The 15222-nt window shown below is 39.1% G+C and overlaps 1 protein-coding gene across 14 annotated transcripts in view; it reads left to right on the forward strand.

Annotated features, from left to right (window-relative positions):
- The window catches only part of ppip5k1b (diphosphoinositol pentakisphosphate kinase 1b), a 64485-nt gene that overhangs the window by 38462 nt on the left and 10801 nt on the right, over positions 1-15222 (forward strand). For 5 of the 14 annotated variants that reach the window (XM_035949257.2, XM_035949258.2, XM_035949260.2 and 2 more), the window contains 4 exons: positions 54-162; positions 4128-4277; positions 6920-6982; positions 10521-10703. In XM_035949257.2, the coding sequence (XP_035805150.2) occupies positions 54-162; positions 4128-4277; positions 6920-6982; positions 10521-10703 (505 nt within the window). The remainder of the gene's footprint in view (positions 1-53; positions 163-4127; positions 4278-6919; positions 6983-10520; positions 10704-15222) is intronic. The other 9 variants (XM_023272612.3, XM_023272615.3, XM_023272617.3 and 6 more) reach the window with 6 other exon arrangements.

The raw sequence follows: 15222 nt of genomic DNA on the forward strand, positions 1-15222 counted from the left end.
TTGTCAGAGTAACCGTTTCAATCTTAACCCCTGGTCTCCATGGCTTCACTCAGGTCCTCTCTGAAACCTCTCCCACCCATTCCTCCAAAGGCTGCACATCCCATCGACTTTTCCAGTCATGTTCGCGCCAGTCTCCTGAGATCAAACCAACCAGTGGCCTAGGTACGCATCTCATTTTTGGTGTGTGTGTGTGTGTGTGTGGGAGAGAGTGTGCTTTCTGTGTGTGTGTGCGTGTTTGTTTGTTTGTTTGTGTGTGCAGCAACTGATACTCTGACCTCACAGCACATTTATCTCCAGCTGTCATCTCTATCCTCCTCCTCATAAGCCCTGGCTGTGACTGCTTCCTGACCCCCCCCCACCTTTCCATATCTCTTTCAGTCCGTCCCTCGTTTCTTTCTGCGTGGTTTTCTTTTCCTCTTTCCTTTCCATCACCACCCCTCCTGCTTCTGATGCTCACATAGCTTTCAGCCCAGCTTAGCTTAGCAGCACCCAAACAGGATCAGACTCCAAACTATGTAGGCAAGAGGTCAGCAGGGAAGAGCTGCGTTCACAGTCAACTGCGGGATCTCTGGTGTCACATGTCGTTCAGAGACGTACTGATGTTCCCTCTAGGTGATAAAGTGACAACATAGGGAACATACTGTAGGTGCGTCTGTTTCTTATTTCCCCGGCCTCCACTATCATTAACGAAATTAATCAAACTGAATCATTGCACTCAATTGCTTTAACTTGTAAAGTAAATAATATTAAATTAGTAAAACAAATAATAATGAAGAAATGACCTGGCGACATAATAGGTACCAGTTCCATGTTAGATGTAAAATGTATAGCTGGATACAAACATCTTCATAATAGAGTGTCTGGTATGTTGAACCTGTTTTGTAGTACACTCCTCAGACAGCCCTTGAGCTCAGCTGAACATGTTTACAAAAAAAAAGTTTTTTGATCATAGTCTTTTAATTGCTGTAGATGTCATTGTAAAATTAATCTTTTCATTAAAAAAAAATATTGTACATCATTTAAACACACTATTGCTACAGAAGTATAAATATAATTATAGCGAGATCCTTATGTATTTATCAATAGCTGTATGGTCTGGTGCACCACAGTCTGACTAAATTTTAAGTGAACCTTTAAAATAAAGTTAGATGTTGCCATAGTTCTTCATGATCTTAAAACAAAAAAAAACAAAAGTTAAAATATTTTGAATCAGCTACATCCAGGTCTGTTTGGGTTTTAAGTACCACTCAGGGTCTGTCAGTGTGATTTATCTGCTACCCAAAGGAAGAAATCCTTGAAGGACTCTTGTTTTAGTGTGTGTACAGTTCCCAAGGGCGTGTAACCTCCAACAACCTGCTAACACGGTGACACTCACAAGCATGAAAGGCTGCCGTCTAAATCAAGACGTGTGGATAAAACCTTGAATGTGAGAACACAGAGTGGAGTCACTTTGTGCAAACAGTGTTTACCTGGAAGAAGTCATCTTTGTAACACTTATACCTGTCTTCCATTAAACTGCTTGATGTCACTAGATAATAAGCGATATAACTTCAGTTTTATTTAAAAAAAATCTAATTCTTTCATTATTTTAAATGTCAGTGATTAAATATATTTAACCCTGCTGAAGGTTATGTTTGTGCATTTGCAGTGCTACGTTGCTACAGCATCATCCTCCTGAAAGAAGTCTAGTTGTATTTGATGGCTTTGCACTTTGTGCCATAGATAAGACCTGGCATAATTCGACTTTAATGGAATAAAAGGAAGCCAATAACAAGTCCACGAAAAAGATACAGTTAACCATCTAAACCCAAAAACCCACCTACAGATTTGAAAGGCGTGCTATCTTTTAAAAAATTGCCCAAATTTCACCATTTATCAGAGTCCGAATCAGCAGATTTCCGTATTTCTATCAGGGTTTGAACTACTCATCATGTTGTTCCACTGGGAAATTTATGTCCAAGCATAAATTTGTCATATTTTATCAAAATCTATTTATTTTATTAACGATTAGCCACAAGTATGGCATTTACAGCATCCAGATTCTGTGAAAAAAACTAAAAATTCTGTGCTTCTCAACGCAGCTGGTAAACTGTTGGTAAGTGGGTTTAATTCAAGGACCTTCCAGCTGAACTGCAGATTGTGTTTACACACCAGGTTATAGGAGAAAAGTATAAAATCAATTTGAAATAAAAAATGTGAGTCATAAGATATGTATAGTCTGGAGAGTCCATATCATTTTACCTGTATTGGCAACTCCTGTGGTCACTTGGAAATATGTTGTCCAAGTTGATTATATTCTTCATAGAGCAAATAATCAAAGAAATTCAGCTTTTTAAAAAATTATTTATGGCATTTTAACTGTGGCCTACTTCCCACAATAAAACACTTTTAAGTTCTCACTAGTTCTAGCTGTGATGGTTCTGCTTCCACAGAGGTGCAGGACTTCAATGTGAAAAATGACCCACGGTGAGTAAAAATGTGACCATGTGCTTCAGCATAAATGCTCTGATCATCATGTCACTCAGTGCTTAATTATCACAAGTCTGAAAGCAGCAGTTGGTTGCGTTCACATGACATCAAAGCATCTCCATGTAAAGCCTCTCTGAGTGGAGCCTGTCAGTTTGTTATGTGTAGTAAGTGTGCGTCCGTTGACTGATCCCTGTTCATCGGCAGCACCAGCAACACCCTGCACAGACAGGTCACAGCCCAGAGCAGCAGGTGTCGGTTACAACCTCTGTCAGCAAGCTGGTTTTCATACCTTTTATCCTGTTTATAGAACAAAGGAATGAGACGCTGACTCAACACTGGCACCTTCAAAATGTTTGTTTTCTTTGGAATTTCACAGATGAAATCTCGCACCTCTGTGGTCTGCAAACTCACAAAATATTGATTTAAAATGTTAGAATGAAAGTTATCATAGAAATATTGACTGTTTTGTATTCTTATCAGTCACTGTAGCTCCAGAGGACTGAAACAATCCCATTTCTACAGTTGGCCTGTTTGTTGCGCCTCTGGTGCTTTTTTACATACAAAGCACACATGTTCTGTGTGCACTAGCATTTTTATCTTTGTTTACATATGCGCACACACACAGACACACACACACCTACACAGACACACATACACACACACACAGAGGTCTGACAGATGTAACTTGCATGTCAGCCTTTCCGGGAATAAATGTCAGCCTTGTTATTAACCCCTTTAATGCCCCAAGCCTTTTTTTACAGAACACAACCATTGCTAAAAGCAGATTCAATGCAGCAGTGTTAAAATGCCATAAATCATAAGAACTAAAAAAATGGAGGTTGAATTTTGTTTATTTTCCAAAAAAATGTAAAAATCTGCAATAAACATGTACAGTTTTTTTGTTGAAAAAAAAAAAGGCAATACTATTTAATATAGATATTTTACTTCTTGCGCTTTTCATCTGTTTTCATTCTTGCCTCCTATATCTGTGAAAATACAGCCTGTAGTTTGACTGAAAAGTCACAACATTTTTCTTATTTGACTTTTGATGGCAGCAGAGTCAGTCCTGGCTCTACAGTTGCACTGAGGAGTGTAGATTTATTTATTTATTTTATTTTTATAGACACTTTTTGAAGCATACGGTTTATTGTTGGTAAATTTTAAAATGAGAGAACAAAGAGATAAAGTGATAATGATTAAATATCACAATTTTAGACTTGGATATGGGTAAATTTCACTTCACAGACCTACGGAAAGTTGAAAATCCGATGATTCTTGCTGTTATTACCGTTTTTCAGTTCTGATAAATGGTGTAATTTTGGAGATTTTTTAAAATGATAACATGCCTTTTAAACCCTCTGTTGGATGTTTAAGGTCGGAGGTTACATTGTCTAGAAATTGTCTTGAGACTTTGATCATAAATTTTGTTTTAAATTAGATATTGTTCCCAACAGAGAATGCTAAAAATCACCCAAACTGCAGCTGGAGGATTTTCACACAGGTGCACATTTTGTGCAACACTGGTGCCAAAAACTGACCATAACAACAGTTTGTTAGAAGTAATAACAGCATGGTGTGTAATAAAAAATACTCACCCTTCACACTTCCACTCCACCCACCCCTCCACCCTGCACTTCCCCCGGCTCCCCCTCACACAGGCTCGCTCTGCTCTGGCCTCTTCAGTGCCTCTGCCCTCGGGGTGTCCTGTAGCGCCCCCAACCTGCGGGACTACGTCCGCACGCACCACCACCACCACCGAAAACCACCTCTGTCCCCCGGCAGTCTGCCGTGCCAGAGTGGCATGTTTGGTATGTTCACCACATTGTCTGTCCTCTCCCATGGGGCAGGTCTTTTCATCTCTTTCCGTTCTGAAAAAAACTCTCCAAACCTTTTCTTTATTTTTCTACTTTTTGCTCCTGAAGCTTCACATTATTTGACATTTGGGGAAATTCACTACTGTCAGTTTTAGTTTTTTGTTGAATTACACCTCCTTTCTTTTTCAGCTCTTTCCTAAAACAAACCAGGAGTTTCAATATGTTGCATCACATTTCTGGAGTGATTTTCTTCACCGTGTGCACCACGAGGGCACTGATTTGACAGCAGAGTGATTGGCTGTGTAGCAAATGCTGAGCATGCTGGCTTACACTGGAATGGGTGATGTTCTGCAGTTATCAACAATCAATATTCTTCTACATCAGCATGACCACTCACTGATCACACCGCTGCCTGCTTGGGTTCAAATGTGCTGCAGTGTTCTCTCTCTGTGCATGTTGTGGTGCAGTTTGAACTATATCCTCTCATGGAATTTCATAATCCACAGTAAAGTAGTTTTTGTGCCTGGAAGCCAGAAGCTGGGCTTTTTTCCTTTTTTTATATTATTAATCACAATTTACGGTAATCCTTATATTAAGAAACTCAGCCTGTTATTTGGAACAGATGTTTTTTTCAAGACTCAATAATCCACCTTAAAATAATCTAATTTTCCTTCCACACCCTGGGTTCTACACAGCCTCATGCTGCTAATTCTGAGTTTAAGCGAGCTGTTTTCAACACCACCAGAGGTCCTTACAGCAGGTTTAGTTACACCATTTATCTGGATTCTATATAAATCTCATAGTTGGACAAAATTTGTCTGGTACTTTCCAGCGCTAAATATGATGGTTCAGGTTCTAAAGTTCAGTTCTGTATGTGCATAAGTATCTGAACAGTACGAGAACTGCAGAGATTTACCCCACTGCAAGGTTTAAACAGGAAACTGAGCTGTTCAGTTTATCCACTGGGTGTCACTCTGACTGCAAGGCTACACACCTCTAGCATCAAACAGATGCTTTCCCTTCTCAGTTCTCTTATATTATGTTGTGTGCTGCTGTCTGAGAGACAGGTAAACATTTGGACTGGCATCAGTGCTGTTCAGTTAAAGAGAGATAACTGTATCAGGGCAACAAATCACTCTTGTGCTGCTGGAAAGGTGAACAGTTCAGACCTGAAGCTGCCCTGCAGTGTTGGTGGTAAGTCAGCATTAGAGAGGTGGTTCCCACACTTCACTGTCTATCAGGTACCACTTCTTAAACACCACATGACAAGTAATAAATGTGCTCTTTTAAATGGATTTTCAACTTGATGTAATTGAGCTTTATTTATTTTATGAAAGCAGTATTTTCTTCATACAAGACAGCTGTGTAGGCTTGTTGTTTTTATCCCCACAAGGTTTTGGACCTTGGACAAGCCTGCATTGTTTCTGCTGACACACACGGTGGCACAAGGTTTTAATTTCAGCTATTACTGTCATTCAACATAGTCACTTATCACTAGCTTGCATGGTAAATAAACCTACACAACCTAACTAACCCTTTAAACGTGTTTAGATGTTCCAGGTAACTGAAGTTAGCAGGTTACCTGTCCAGTGAAACAAAAAACTCGCAATACACATTGGCAAAGTGTTATTTAGCAGTGTAGATGCATGCTATATTGTATTTATTCTTTGGTTCTCTTTTTGTTAAACCTGTCTTCCTTTCTGGGGTATTACTGTTCAGTGAAGGCAGGCGTTTCCAATGTTGGAATAGCAACTTTTCTATGATTTTCATTCAGTGAAGGAGTTTTTTTTTCATGTGAAGGGATGTGTGCACGCGCCGACTTTTTTCAGAAAGCCAATAGAAACTGCCACATTTATGACATTATGCTGAAAGGTTATTTAGAAATTTTTGCTGATTGATGCCCAAAAAAGTACTGCCTACCCCAGCTTTAAACCTTATCTAATCAGTATTCTTGTATTAACAGTGTATCACAATTACGTATAAGAAAAAGCGATTGCTCATGTGATGAACCCTCAGATAACTCTGATAGGTCTTCAGCTTACGCCGCTCATCCTTCAGCTCGTTATTTTCCCAGCCAGCAGAAACACATCTTCAGTTTTGCACTGAACCCAAAAAGCGGTTTTCCCATTTCCACTCTCTGTGCTGAGTTTTTAGCTAATCGCCCGCTGTTTTTCCCTTCATATTTAATGCACCACCAAGATAAGAGTGGCATCAGTCTTCTTCTCTAATTTTCACCAAATAGGTGCAATCCTGTGTTTTTTTCCTTTAAAGGTGAAAAGATACACAAAGCAGTCTGACAAAAGGCAGCAAAGAGAGGTTGAATTCACAGAATGTTTCTTGTTGGTGAGATCAAGACTCAGCATCACACTTCCTGCATGATTACTATTCAGCTATCATTTACTCCATCAACTCCATGGCCTTTCCTTCCACTTTTTCCCTGTTTGACTTATTCAGAGATGACTCTTATTATCAGGCATGACAGTTGGCAGGCAAACATTGATGAATCGACAGGCCAACTCTCTTATTCTGTTCTTCCTCTTCTCTTTTTTCTCTCATGTTAAGAAACTCACAGGCTAACAGGCAGACACAGGCACCAGCAGTCCCAGTAATCCCAGTTACCTTTCTTATCTCCTCAGAGCTGTTCTCTATGCCGGCAGTAAAGAGATTTTCTGTGTCGTTTGCCAGGCATCCGACTAATGGTATGTCTGCTTTTATTCAAGTATATTTCGACGCTCCTCTAGTTTTCCTGTTATCTTGCATGACCCTTTTGTGGGAAAACATTTCCTATGTTTTCTATTTCTGGAGGTTTGACGTTTGGCTGCGTTAATTACATTTAATGGCTCCAAGTTTTTCCTCAAGAGTTTCTGTTTCACCGCACACACCTCGGTGTTGATTGTACCTGATTTTCGGCCCTCACCTCTAACACCACCTGCTCTGCCTGCACATGTTTAATTTACCTCTCTGACCCTGCTGTTTCTTCACAGGATGGTTGTATGTGTGGAATATATCTCCTTCCTTAGATATATTTCCACGTGTAATTAATCTGTGCACACATCGTAACATACCCTCACTTGCACTTTTTGTTAATTTCAAATCATTTATTCTGTTGATTTCATAATTTGGATTATGGAGTTTAAAGATTAACTTAAAATTAGCCTGCAATGCAGTGTTTTGCTGCCTTTTCTGGTTCTAGTGTTTCACCTTTGACTACATCCTCACTGATGACTGGTGTTATCACAATTGTCAAGTCATGTCCCGGTGTACGGACTACTCCCTGCTTCGTCACTGACATAAGGAGTGACGTTAAACCCGGAGAGATCAGCAAAGATGAGGTTTTCAAGGGTGTTTAGTTGCTCTTTAGCCTGCACGTGAGCTGGATTTCAACATATAAAAAGGGAACTCCACATAAGTTCAGACAAACATGGACTATGTTGTGAGAGGTTCTGTTTCATCTGTTGGGCTGTGGCTCACATGCAGCTTTCAACATACTGAACTTCTGCACCTATTAAAAGGCCAAATAAGTGATGAAGTCAATGTATTGTACTTTTGGATTTATTCATCAGTGCAAGCCAAAAGAAATCTTTCTGAAATCTTAGAGCCTTAATTCAGAAGTTCACACTTTCTTGGATCACTTCTATTTAGTTTGCTTTGTGGTTTTATAAGCAACTCTTGTATTTTCTGAGATAATTGAATAGAGCTGAAATGTCTATCATTTTAATTAGTCAATAGATCAGCAAAAATAAAATGACGAGTTTTTCAGTCATTTCACTAATTTTAATGCAAAAACTTTCAAGCAAAATTGCCGTTTCTCTGAGGTGAAATTTTTCTGCTGTTCTGTGTTTTCCATCTTTGTAAACAGAATATCTCCATAACACCATTTTCTGACATTGTAATGACCAAATGATTCATTGATTTACCAAATAAATACGTGGCAGATAAATAATTTATTACAATAATCATTTTTGGCACTTCTATATTTAAAGGAATCTTGTTACTGTTTGTTTTGTTTTTTTTAATTAAAATCCCACTTGATAACAAAGGAGTGCAACTTTTTTTTTTTTACAGAATCAAAGCTAATTTTTTTGGGGGGTCAATTTTTAAAAGACACATGTAGAATGAAGTGATTTTTGAATCAATATCCTGATTTTAAGCTTAGATTTGGATTTTTTTCCAACGGGACTGCTTGTCAAACCTGCTGACGTAAAGGACAGTTCAGGAAATTTTTTTCTGTTTGTACAGTTTCTTGCTCTGATAAATTATGTTTTTTTTAAACCCAATGAGTTGATTTTGAGTTCCAGGGTTTTAAGAGCTACTGCATAGACCACAACTGAGTATGTGTCCTGTTAGTTTATTTGGATGTGACTGAATAGTGTTAAAGATTTTATCCCAATTGCTCAGAAACAGCTCGTCAGATTCTGGCAGTTGGATCAGTGCTGGCTACACTTTCACAGAAATCACATGTCGTCTGAGCGCTGGGATCATCTGATTGTGTTGATTCAGAACGTCAGGCAGACTTGGTGTAGTTTTGCAGTCTGATATGATGTTGACAAGTGTTTGGACATACCATTGCAAAACACAGTGATCGGTGCTTTGCTCGTTTTTGTATTTTTATTGCTAGTAATATATGATGTTGCCCTTACATGCTTTGGTGTTTGAATTTTATAAGATTTATTACTGTAGTATAAATCACACACGCAAACTGTCTGTCTGGCTGTGGGAGTAAAACTCACTGGGAATTGTTAATAGGGTATTTAGCTGCTGGTGCCTTTTTTAAATACAGAGCATTTTCTGTTCTGTATTTTCTACTAGACTAAGTCAAAAATCAACCTATTGTCACAAAATATATGCATTATTCTGGAGTGAAACACAGACATTTGGTTGACTTCTCTGCAGCCTGAAAGAAAATGTTTTTCAATGTTATTTTTATTCATTCGGAATCAACTGATTATACTGCCCGGGCTCGAAGAAATCTACTGTGCTCACTGAGAAAATGACCCTTCCTTGCACCAGTGAATTATCAGTTATGATGCTCAGTGGAGAAAAGAGCAATCACACCAATACTCTTTTCTGATTCGTAACCTGGTTACTGGGTTTAGATAGTATTGTGCAGAGAAAGTAATCTAGATGCCATGTAATTTTATCATCTGTTTGTTCATTGCAGTGTTTGAGCAGCAGCCCCAAATTTGTGATTACTTCATGGTTAGTTAAATAGTATCAGATGGGAGGATGAGCTCATTCAATCCTTTTTGGCTTTGATCAGTAAGAGGGAGTAAGAGGGGGAAATAAACTTATGTTTATCAGGTGTCCAGAAACACAACTTCAGATGAATAATTGTGCTGTATAGTGAATGCTGGATGTGTAAATATTTCTGTTATTGAAGACCCATGTATTTTATTTTGCAAAAAATCATCAAATCAATGTTTCTAACATTGTCCACAGGTGTTACTAGTACTTGGAAAGTGTCTGGCTCATTTTGTCAAAAAAAGGGTATGAAGGCAACATGTCTTTCAAACACGCAGATTTTGTCGTCAGAGAGTTTAACAAATGAGCAGTGAATCACCATGAAACAACTGCCACACAATAAACCTTTGAACCCCCTTAGTGAGCTTTTGGGCTCTGAGACAGTTGCGCAAGTTGCATAGTTGGTAATTGAGTCCTCTCAGAAAGTCAGGCTCTGATGGTACACAATGAAAATACACATTCTCCACCTGAGCGACTGCTCACAGTGCATTTTTATCCCCCTGCACACGGTTTATTAAAAACCAGCCCTGTAAGGTGTGGGGAGTCACTGATGTTGTGTTTGAGAAGTATTATTGATGATTGAACGACTCTGGTTCATGTTGTGTGAGGTAGATCTCTGTCTCTGGTGTTTCCTTTCAACTTGTGATGTTATTGACTGGTCTTGCCAACTGCTGTGTTTGTTTGACCTAAGGTTATCTGTTGTTTGAACTGGAAAATGAAAAGGCAGGATTGAATCTGTTGTTTGTGCACAGTGCTGTGCTCAGCGTTCATTAGTCTGCTTCAGTCATGACTTAAAACTCAGGGCCTGTATTGATTAAATGGAGTCAGAGAAACTTGAATGTGTGGGTATAAAATATTTCTCTATTTAGACACCCTAAAGCCACACTGCTCTTTAGCTCTGGGGCTCAGGTCAAGTCACTCCTCCTGTTCCTCTTTCGGCTCCACTCGACTTTTTCTTTCTCCTCTTTTCTCCCTGCTCTGCCTTTCATCCTTCAGAGCCCTCAGAGCTCCATGTAGTCCAGCTGCTGGGGGGGCTGCCCGCTGAGCCGGTCCTGCTGGGGTTTGCCCCTCTGGCTGTGGATGTTGCCATGGCCCATGACCTGCACCACTGTCCCTACCACCTCCACCTCCTCAAGACCTGGCTGATGTCTAGTCAGGAGCTCCCAGAATCTCTCCACGGTCAGCCTCTGTAGCCCCTCACACTTCTTGTTGCCTCCTCTTTCTCACTTTAGCCCCTTTCTGCTGATGCAGGGGCAAGTGGGATGTTGCAAATGCCAGCTCAGCTTTGCATCTACTGTCGTTCATTGCTTTCCTGTCTTTTCCTGGTGTCCTGCCTGTGCATTCGTCTTTTGTCCTCTTATGTATGCCTGTTACAGCTCTGCTCCATGCTCCATTTCAAACTGTAAACACGTTTCCTATTTTGCATGTCTGCCCGAAGGTGCAATGCTGTCTGCATATTTAAAGTCACAGTGGAACAACAGTTACAGCGTCTTTATCATCCTTAAATTGAAGTGAAGTTGAGCAGGTGACTGTGGGGTGTGAGAGGGATTTTAACAGATAGATGGGATTTGATTGGATCTCTAGTTTGAGTAGTGCAGATTTCTCAATTTCCAGAAGACTGGTAAAAGAAAATTCCTTTTTTTTAGTGTTTTCATCAACTACTGTATTTTAAATTTTAGGAGTTGGGTGAGTTAAACAATGGATGACACCAATTCTAACCATCACAGGACAGGAGGTGATGTAATTAAAAGAGTTCCAATCAAACCACAGATGATAAAAAACAATTAGAACATCCTCACCCATACTTACCCATTTTTACAGAAGAAAGCTCGTGTCACGTTACACTACACAAACTTTAAATGGTTAAAAATGCAGTTTTTAGCTGGATAGAAGTCAGAAAGAAAATGCTGAATATGTACACTCAGGTGTCAATTCCTAGTCAGAAGCGAATGAAAGTCTTGTTCTGTAGATTTAAAGCTGGTTCTGGTGGTGGTTTACTTTACCCAGAGATGTCCATAGGCTAAATATGAGAAGCAGCTGGTTAGCTTAGCTTAGCATAAAGACTGGAAACAGGTGGAAACTGCAGGGTTAATCTGAAGCTAAAACCAGTAGATGGTTAGCTTAGCTTAGCTTAGCATAAAGACTGGAAGCAGATATGCTCAGGTTTTCTACATTAATAAAACAGTTGGAAACACAATTGCACAAAGAGGAAAGTCAGCTACATGCATGTATATATAAAGATGAGTGACAAACTGAAGTGAAAACCTGAACCTTTGACTCCTATAGATTGGATCCAGTGTCTCTGTCATGGTGTAGGAGGAATTTAGTTGTCAGGGTTTGGGTCCACTTGACCTTGATACAAAGTTGTTCAGAGTGATCACCTGTATCCTCTGAAGAAACATTTCTACCCTGATGGGGATGGTCTTTTTATGTCGATGCTCGCATCCATAGAACACACCTGAATGGTTTGATATAAATGACGTGGATAATATGTTATGGTCTTAGAGACCAACTTAATTGAACACCTAGGTGACATTTTAGACAGATGTGTTGGACAGCGCTCTCCATCGCCATCATCATCATCAAAGCATCAAATGAGGGAATATCTCATTGAAAAATAATGTTCATCTCTCTAGTACAGTTTTAACAAGCAATGACCCGACACCTTACTGAGATACTTCATGTTGAGTTTTTCTTTAATTAGTCACTCGTCTGTATTTTTGATGGAACACAGAGGGAAATGTACAATTAAAATGCAGGACTTAAAATGTATTTTTGTTTTCACTGTGTCTTTAGTGTTCTTTGAATTCAGTCCTCTCTTGTACATGATTGGACATCTGTTGGTCATTTATGAAACTAGTACTTTTTAGTTTTACTATTTTTATTTAAATGATGAAATGAATCTGCACAAGGAGGAGTAATTGCTCTACATGCATGCTGGTGATCAGTGAAACAAACTCTTCTCTAGTGTAGTTTCAGGCTTGCCGAACTGCATTGTGTGCATGCTCCATGCTGAGTAGTGTGCATAAAGAAAATGAAAACTGTATTTGTTTAGCAGTGAGGTCTGTGTGGACCCTAGTGTCAGGTGTTGATGGCACCAGTTTGGCCTTTGTAATGTGATGTCACGACTGGGCGCCACTGTGATTCGTCAGTATTCACGTAATATGCTTCTTGGCCAGGTGACAGAGATGGGAGCAGCTGTTGAAAGATTTGGGTCATCATCTCTGTGTTCATTTTAATTGGCTAATTAGGTGGTGTTCTGTCTATAAACTGCTGATTTTGTGAAGTGTTTCTGGAGCAGGTCTTGGCACGTTGTATCAGCTTTACAAAGCTACACGATTATTCCTTGCAGTCAGCGGAAATGACTCTATAATGACTTACAGATGTTTTATTTGTTACAGGATCAAGTAGATTGAGATTATTGAACCTCTTCCACAAATAATTTAATTTCCTTTCTTACTCTTTAAGTGCCATTGTGCTTTCTCTCCTATCTCTGTCTTTGTGTTCACCTGTGTGGGGAGTGAATGGTGCAGTGTAGCATCAGTGTTTCCTGCTCCCACTGCATCTGGTGGTGAGCTGAATTTGATATCCATATGAGGCTGCAGCAAAGAAGAGGAAGGGAAGACAATAAATGGCATCTTGTTTTTTTTTTTTTTAAATGCAACTCCTATATATGTCAGAGTACAGGAATGACAAATGAACAATGGAGGGAAAGACAAATGGAATCTTCTGTTTGAAAAAGATTTCATGATTTAGCCACTGAATCCCAACCGGTTTCTGGGTGTTTCTCATTTTCACTCACTGTGGGTCCTTTTTTACTGTAGCATAAAACCCTGTACATCTATAGAAACAAAACAACCATGTCTGAATGTAAAGAGAACTCAAAAACCTTGACTCTACATACTGTAGATATTTTAGTACTTCCTTTTTTAATTCTCTGCTACATGCTCTGTGTAAACACAGCTGCAGTTTAACTGATAAGTCCCTGATTTTGTGTCATGTGACTGTTAGTCTCAGTTCAGTCATTACCGACTTCCCAGTTACACTCAGAAGCACATCATTTTTTTCTTAGTATTTTTTTTTTCTTTTTACAGAATTTGGGTAGAGCAAGCTGTTAATTTTTGGAGTACTTTTAAATAAAAAATGTAGCATAAATTTTGATGAAATAACATGATTTTGAGCTTAGATTTGATTAATGTTCCTTACAGAACAGCACATTACAGATGAGTTGTACGCATGGTCTAATTTTGGTAATTTTGTAAACCATTAAAACCCAATGGTAGGTTTGGAGGTTCAAAGGGTCAGTGGAGAAATACACCCTGAAACAAATTGTTCAAACAACAAAACCTCTTGCTGGGTTGTCTTTACTCTCCAGTCCGCTTGCCTTTGTTTTTTTGGTGTATATAAAATAATTATCTAAAGATATATAATGAAGATAAATAATGAAATATAATGAAGAGATATTTATATTGTATATATGAATTAGACTGATAGCAGAAAAAACACTGACTGTGAACAGACTTTTATGCAACTTTCTTGATGTCTATAAATTATTTTACTCATAAACTATACATAATCGTGTGAGTCACATTAACCGTGAGTAATTCAGATAATTGTCAGCTGGCGAAATTCATATTTTGAGCCCTTGAGGCCTTCAATGGTTCCTGTCCATTAAACGGCGGCTGCACTTCGTTCCACTTTGTGCTGCTGTATTGGACAAGTTGTTCTGGGGAATAGCTGTGAGAAATTCTGTGGTTGTTGCACATTAGTCATGGAGAAATGCAAGGCTGACCAGGATGCTGTCGGGGCAGATGGATGAAGTGGAAGCCTCACTTCAACCTTTATCCTTTCTCCCATGTTTTCACTTAGTGTTCTCTGTGGGGCTGCACTGAATGCCACTTGACTGTATTTTGTTGTGTTTCTGTGTTTATGTCTGCTTGCCATAGAACAATAGTGTTTATGCTGTTTTTCACCACATATGTGTTTTTTTTTCTAATGTAAGGAAAATATATGTATGAATGTAAAATTTACTTCAAAATCCAAACAGATATAAATACGCTGAAGATAGCTATATATAAAAATTGTAGTTGCATAAGAATAATCCACGTCACAGCAATACAACAACATTTTCTCACTAAGTCTATTCCTATAAACTCAGGGTTGTAGTCAGTTCGCTTTTCAGTCCTTTGATTATCAAAACTCAAAAAGCACTGCAACACAATGAACTGTTCTTAAACCCTTAAGAGTCACCAACACAGTTATGGGCAAAGTGGAAATTCTGCTGCTGTATTTTAGGCGGCATCAGTCCTGATTATGCATAGTTTGAAAACATAAACCCTCAAACTGTGAAAACCTCTTTAACAATACCACAGCAACAAGAGTTCTTTACTTTGTAGTAAGAATTTGTGCACAACACAGTGGTGGTGGTTTCACTACCTGCTCTGCCATCTGTAAGGGCACAATTATACACAGATCAGCCACAACATTATGACCACTAACATATGATGTGAATAACATCGATCATCTTGTTATCATGCAATGTTCTGCTGGGAAACCTCGAGTCCTGACATTCATGTGGATGTTTGACATGTACCACCTACCTAAACATTGCACGTCAAGCAACCCCCCACTCCCCCATGACAACAGAAGTCCTTGATTCCAGATTGATTACACTACATGAACTGCTCAAGAGTGCCCC

The sequence above is a fragment of the Amphiprion ocellaris genome, chromosome 3 (genome assembly GCF_022539595.1).
Source record: "Amphiprion ocellaris isolate individual 3 ecotype Okinawa chromosome 3, ASM2253959v1, whole genome shotgun sequence".
NCBI lineage: Eukaryota > Metazoa > Chordata > Actinopteri > Pomacentridae > Amphiprion > Amphiprion ocellaris.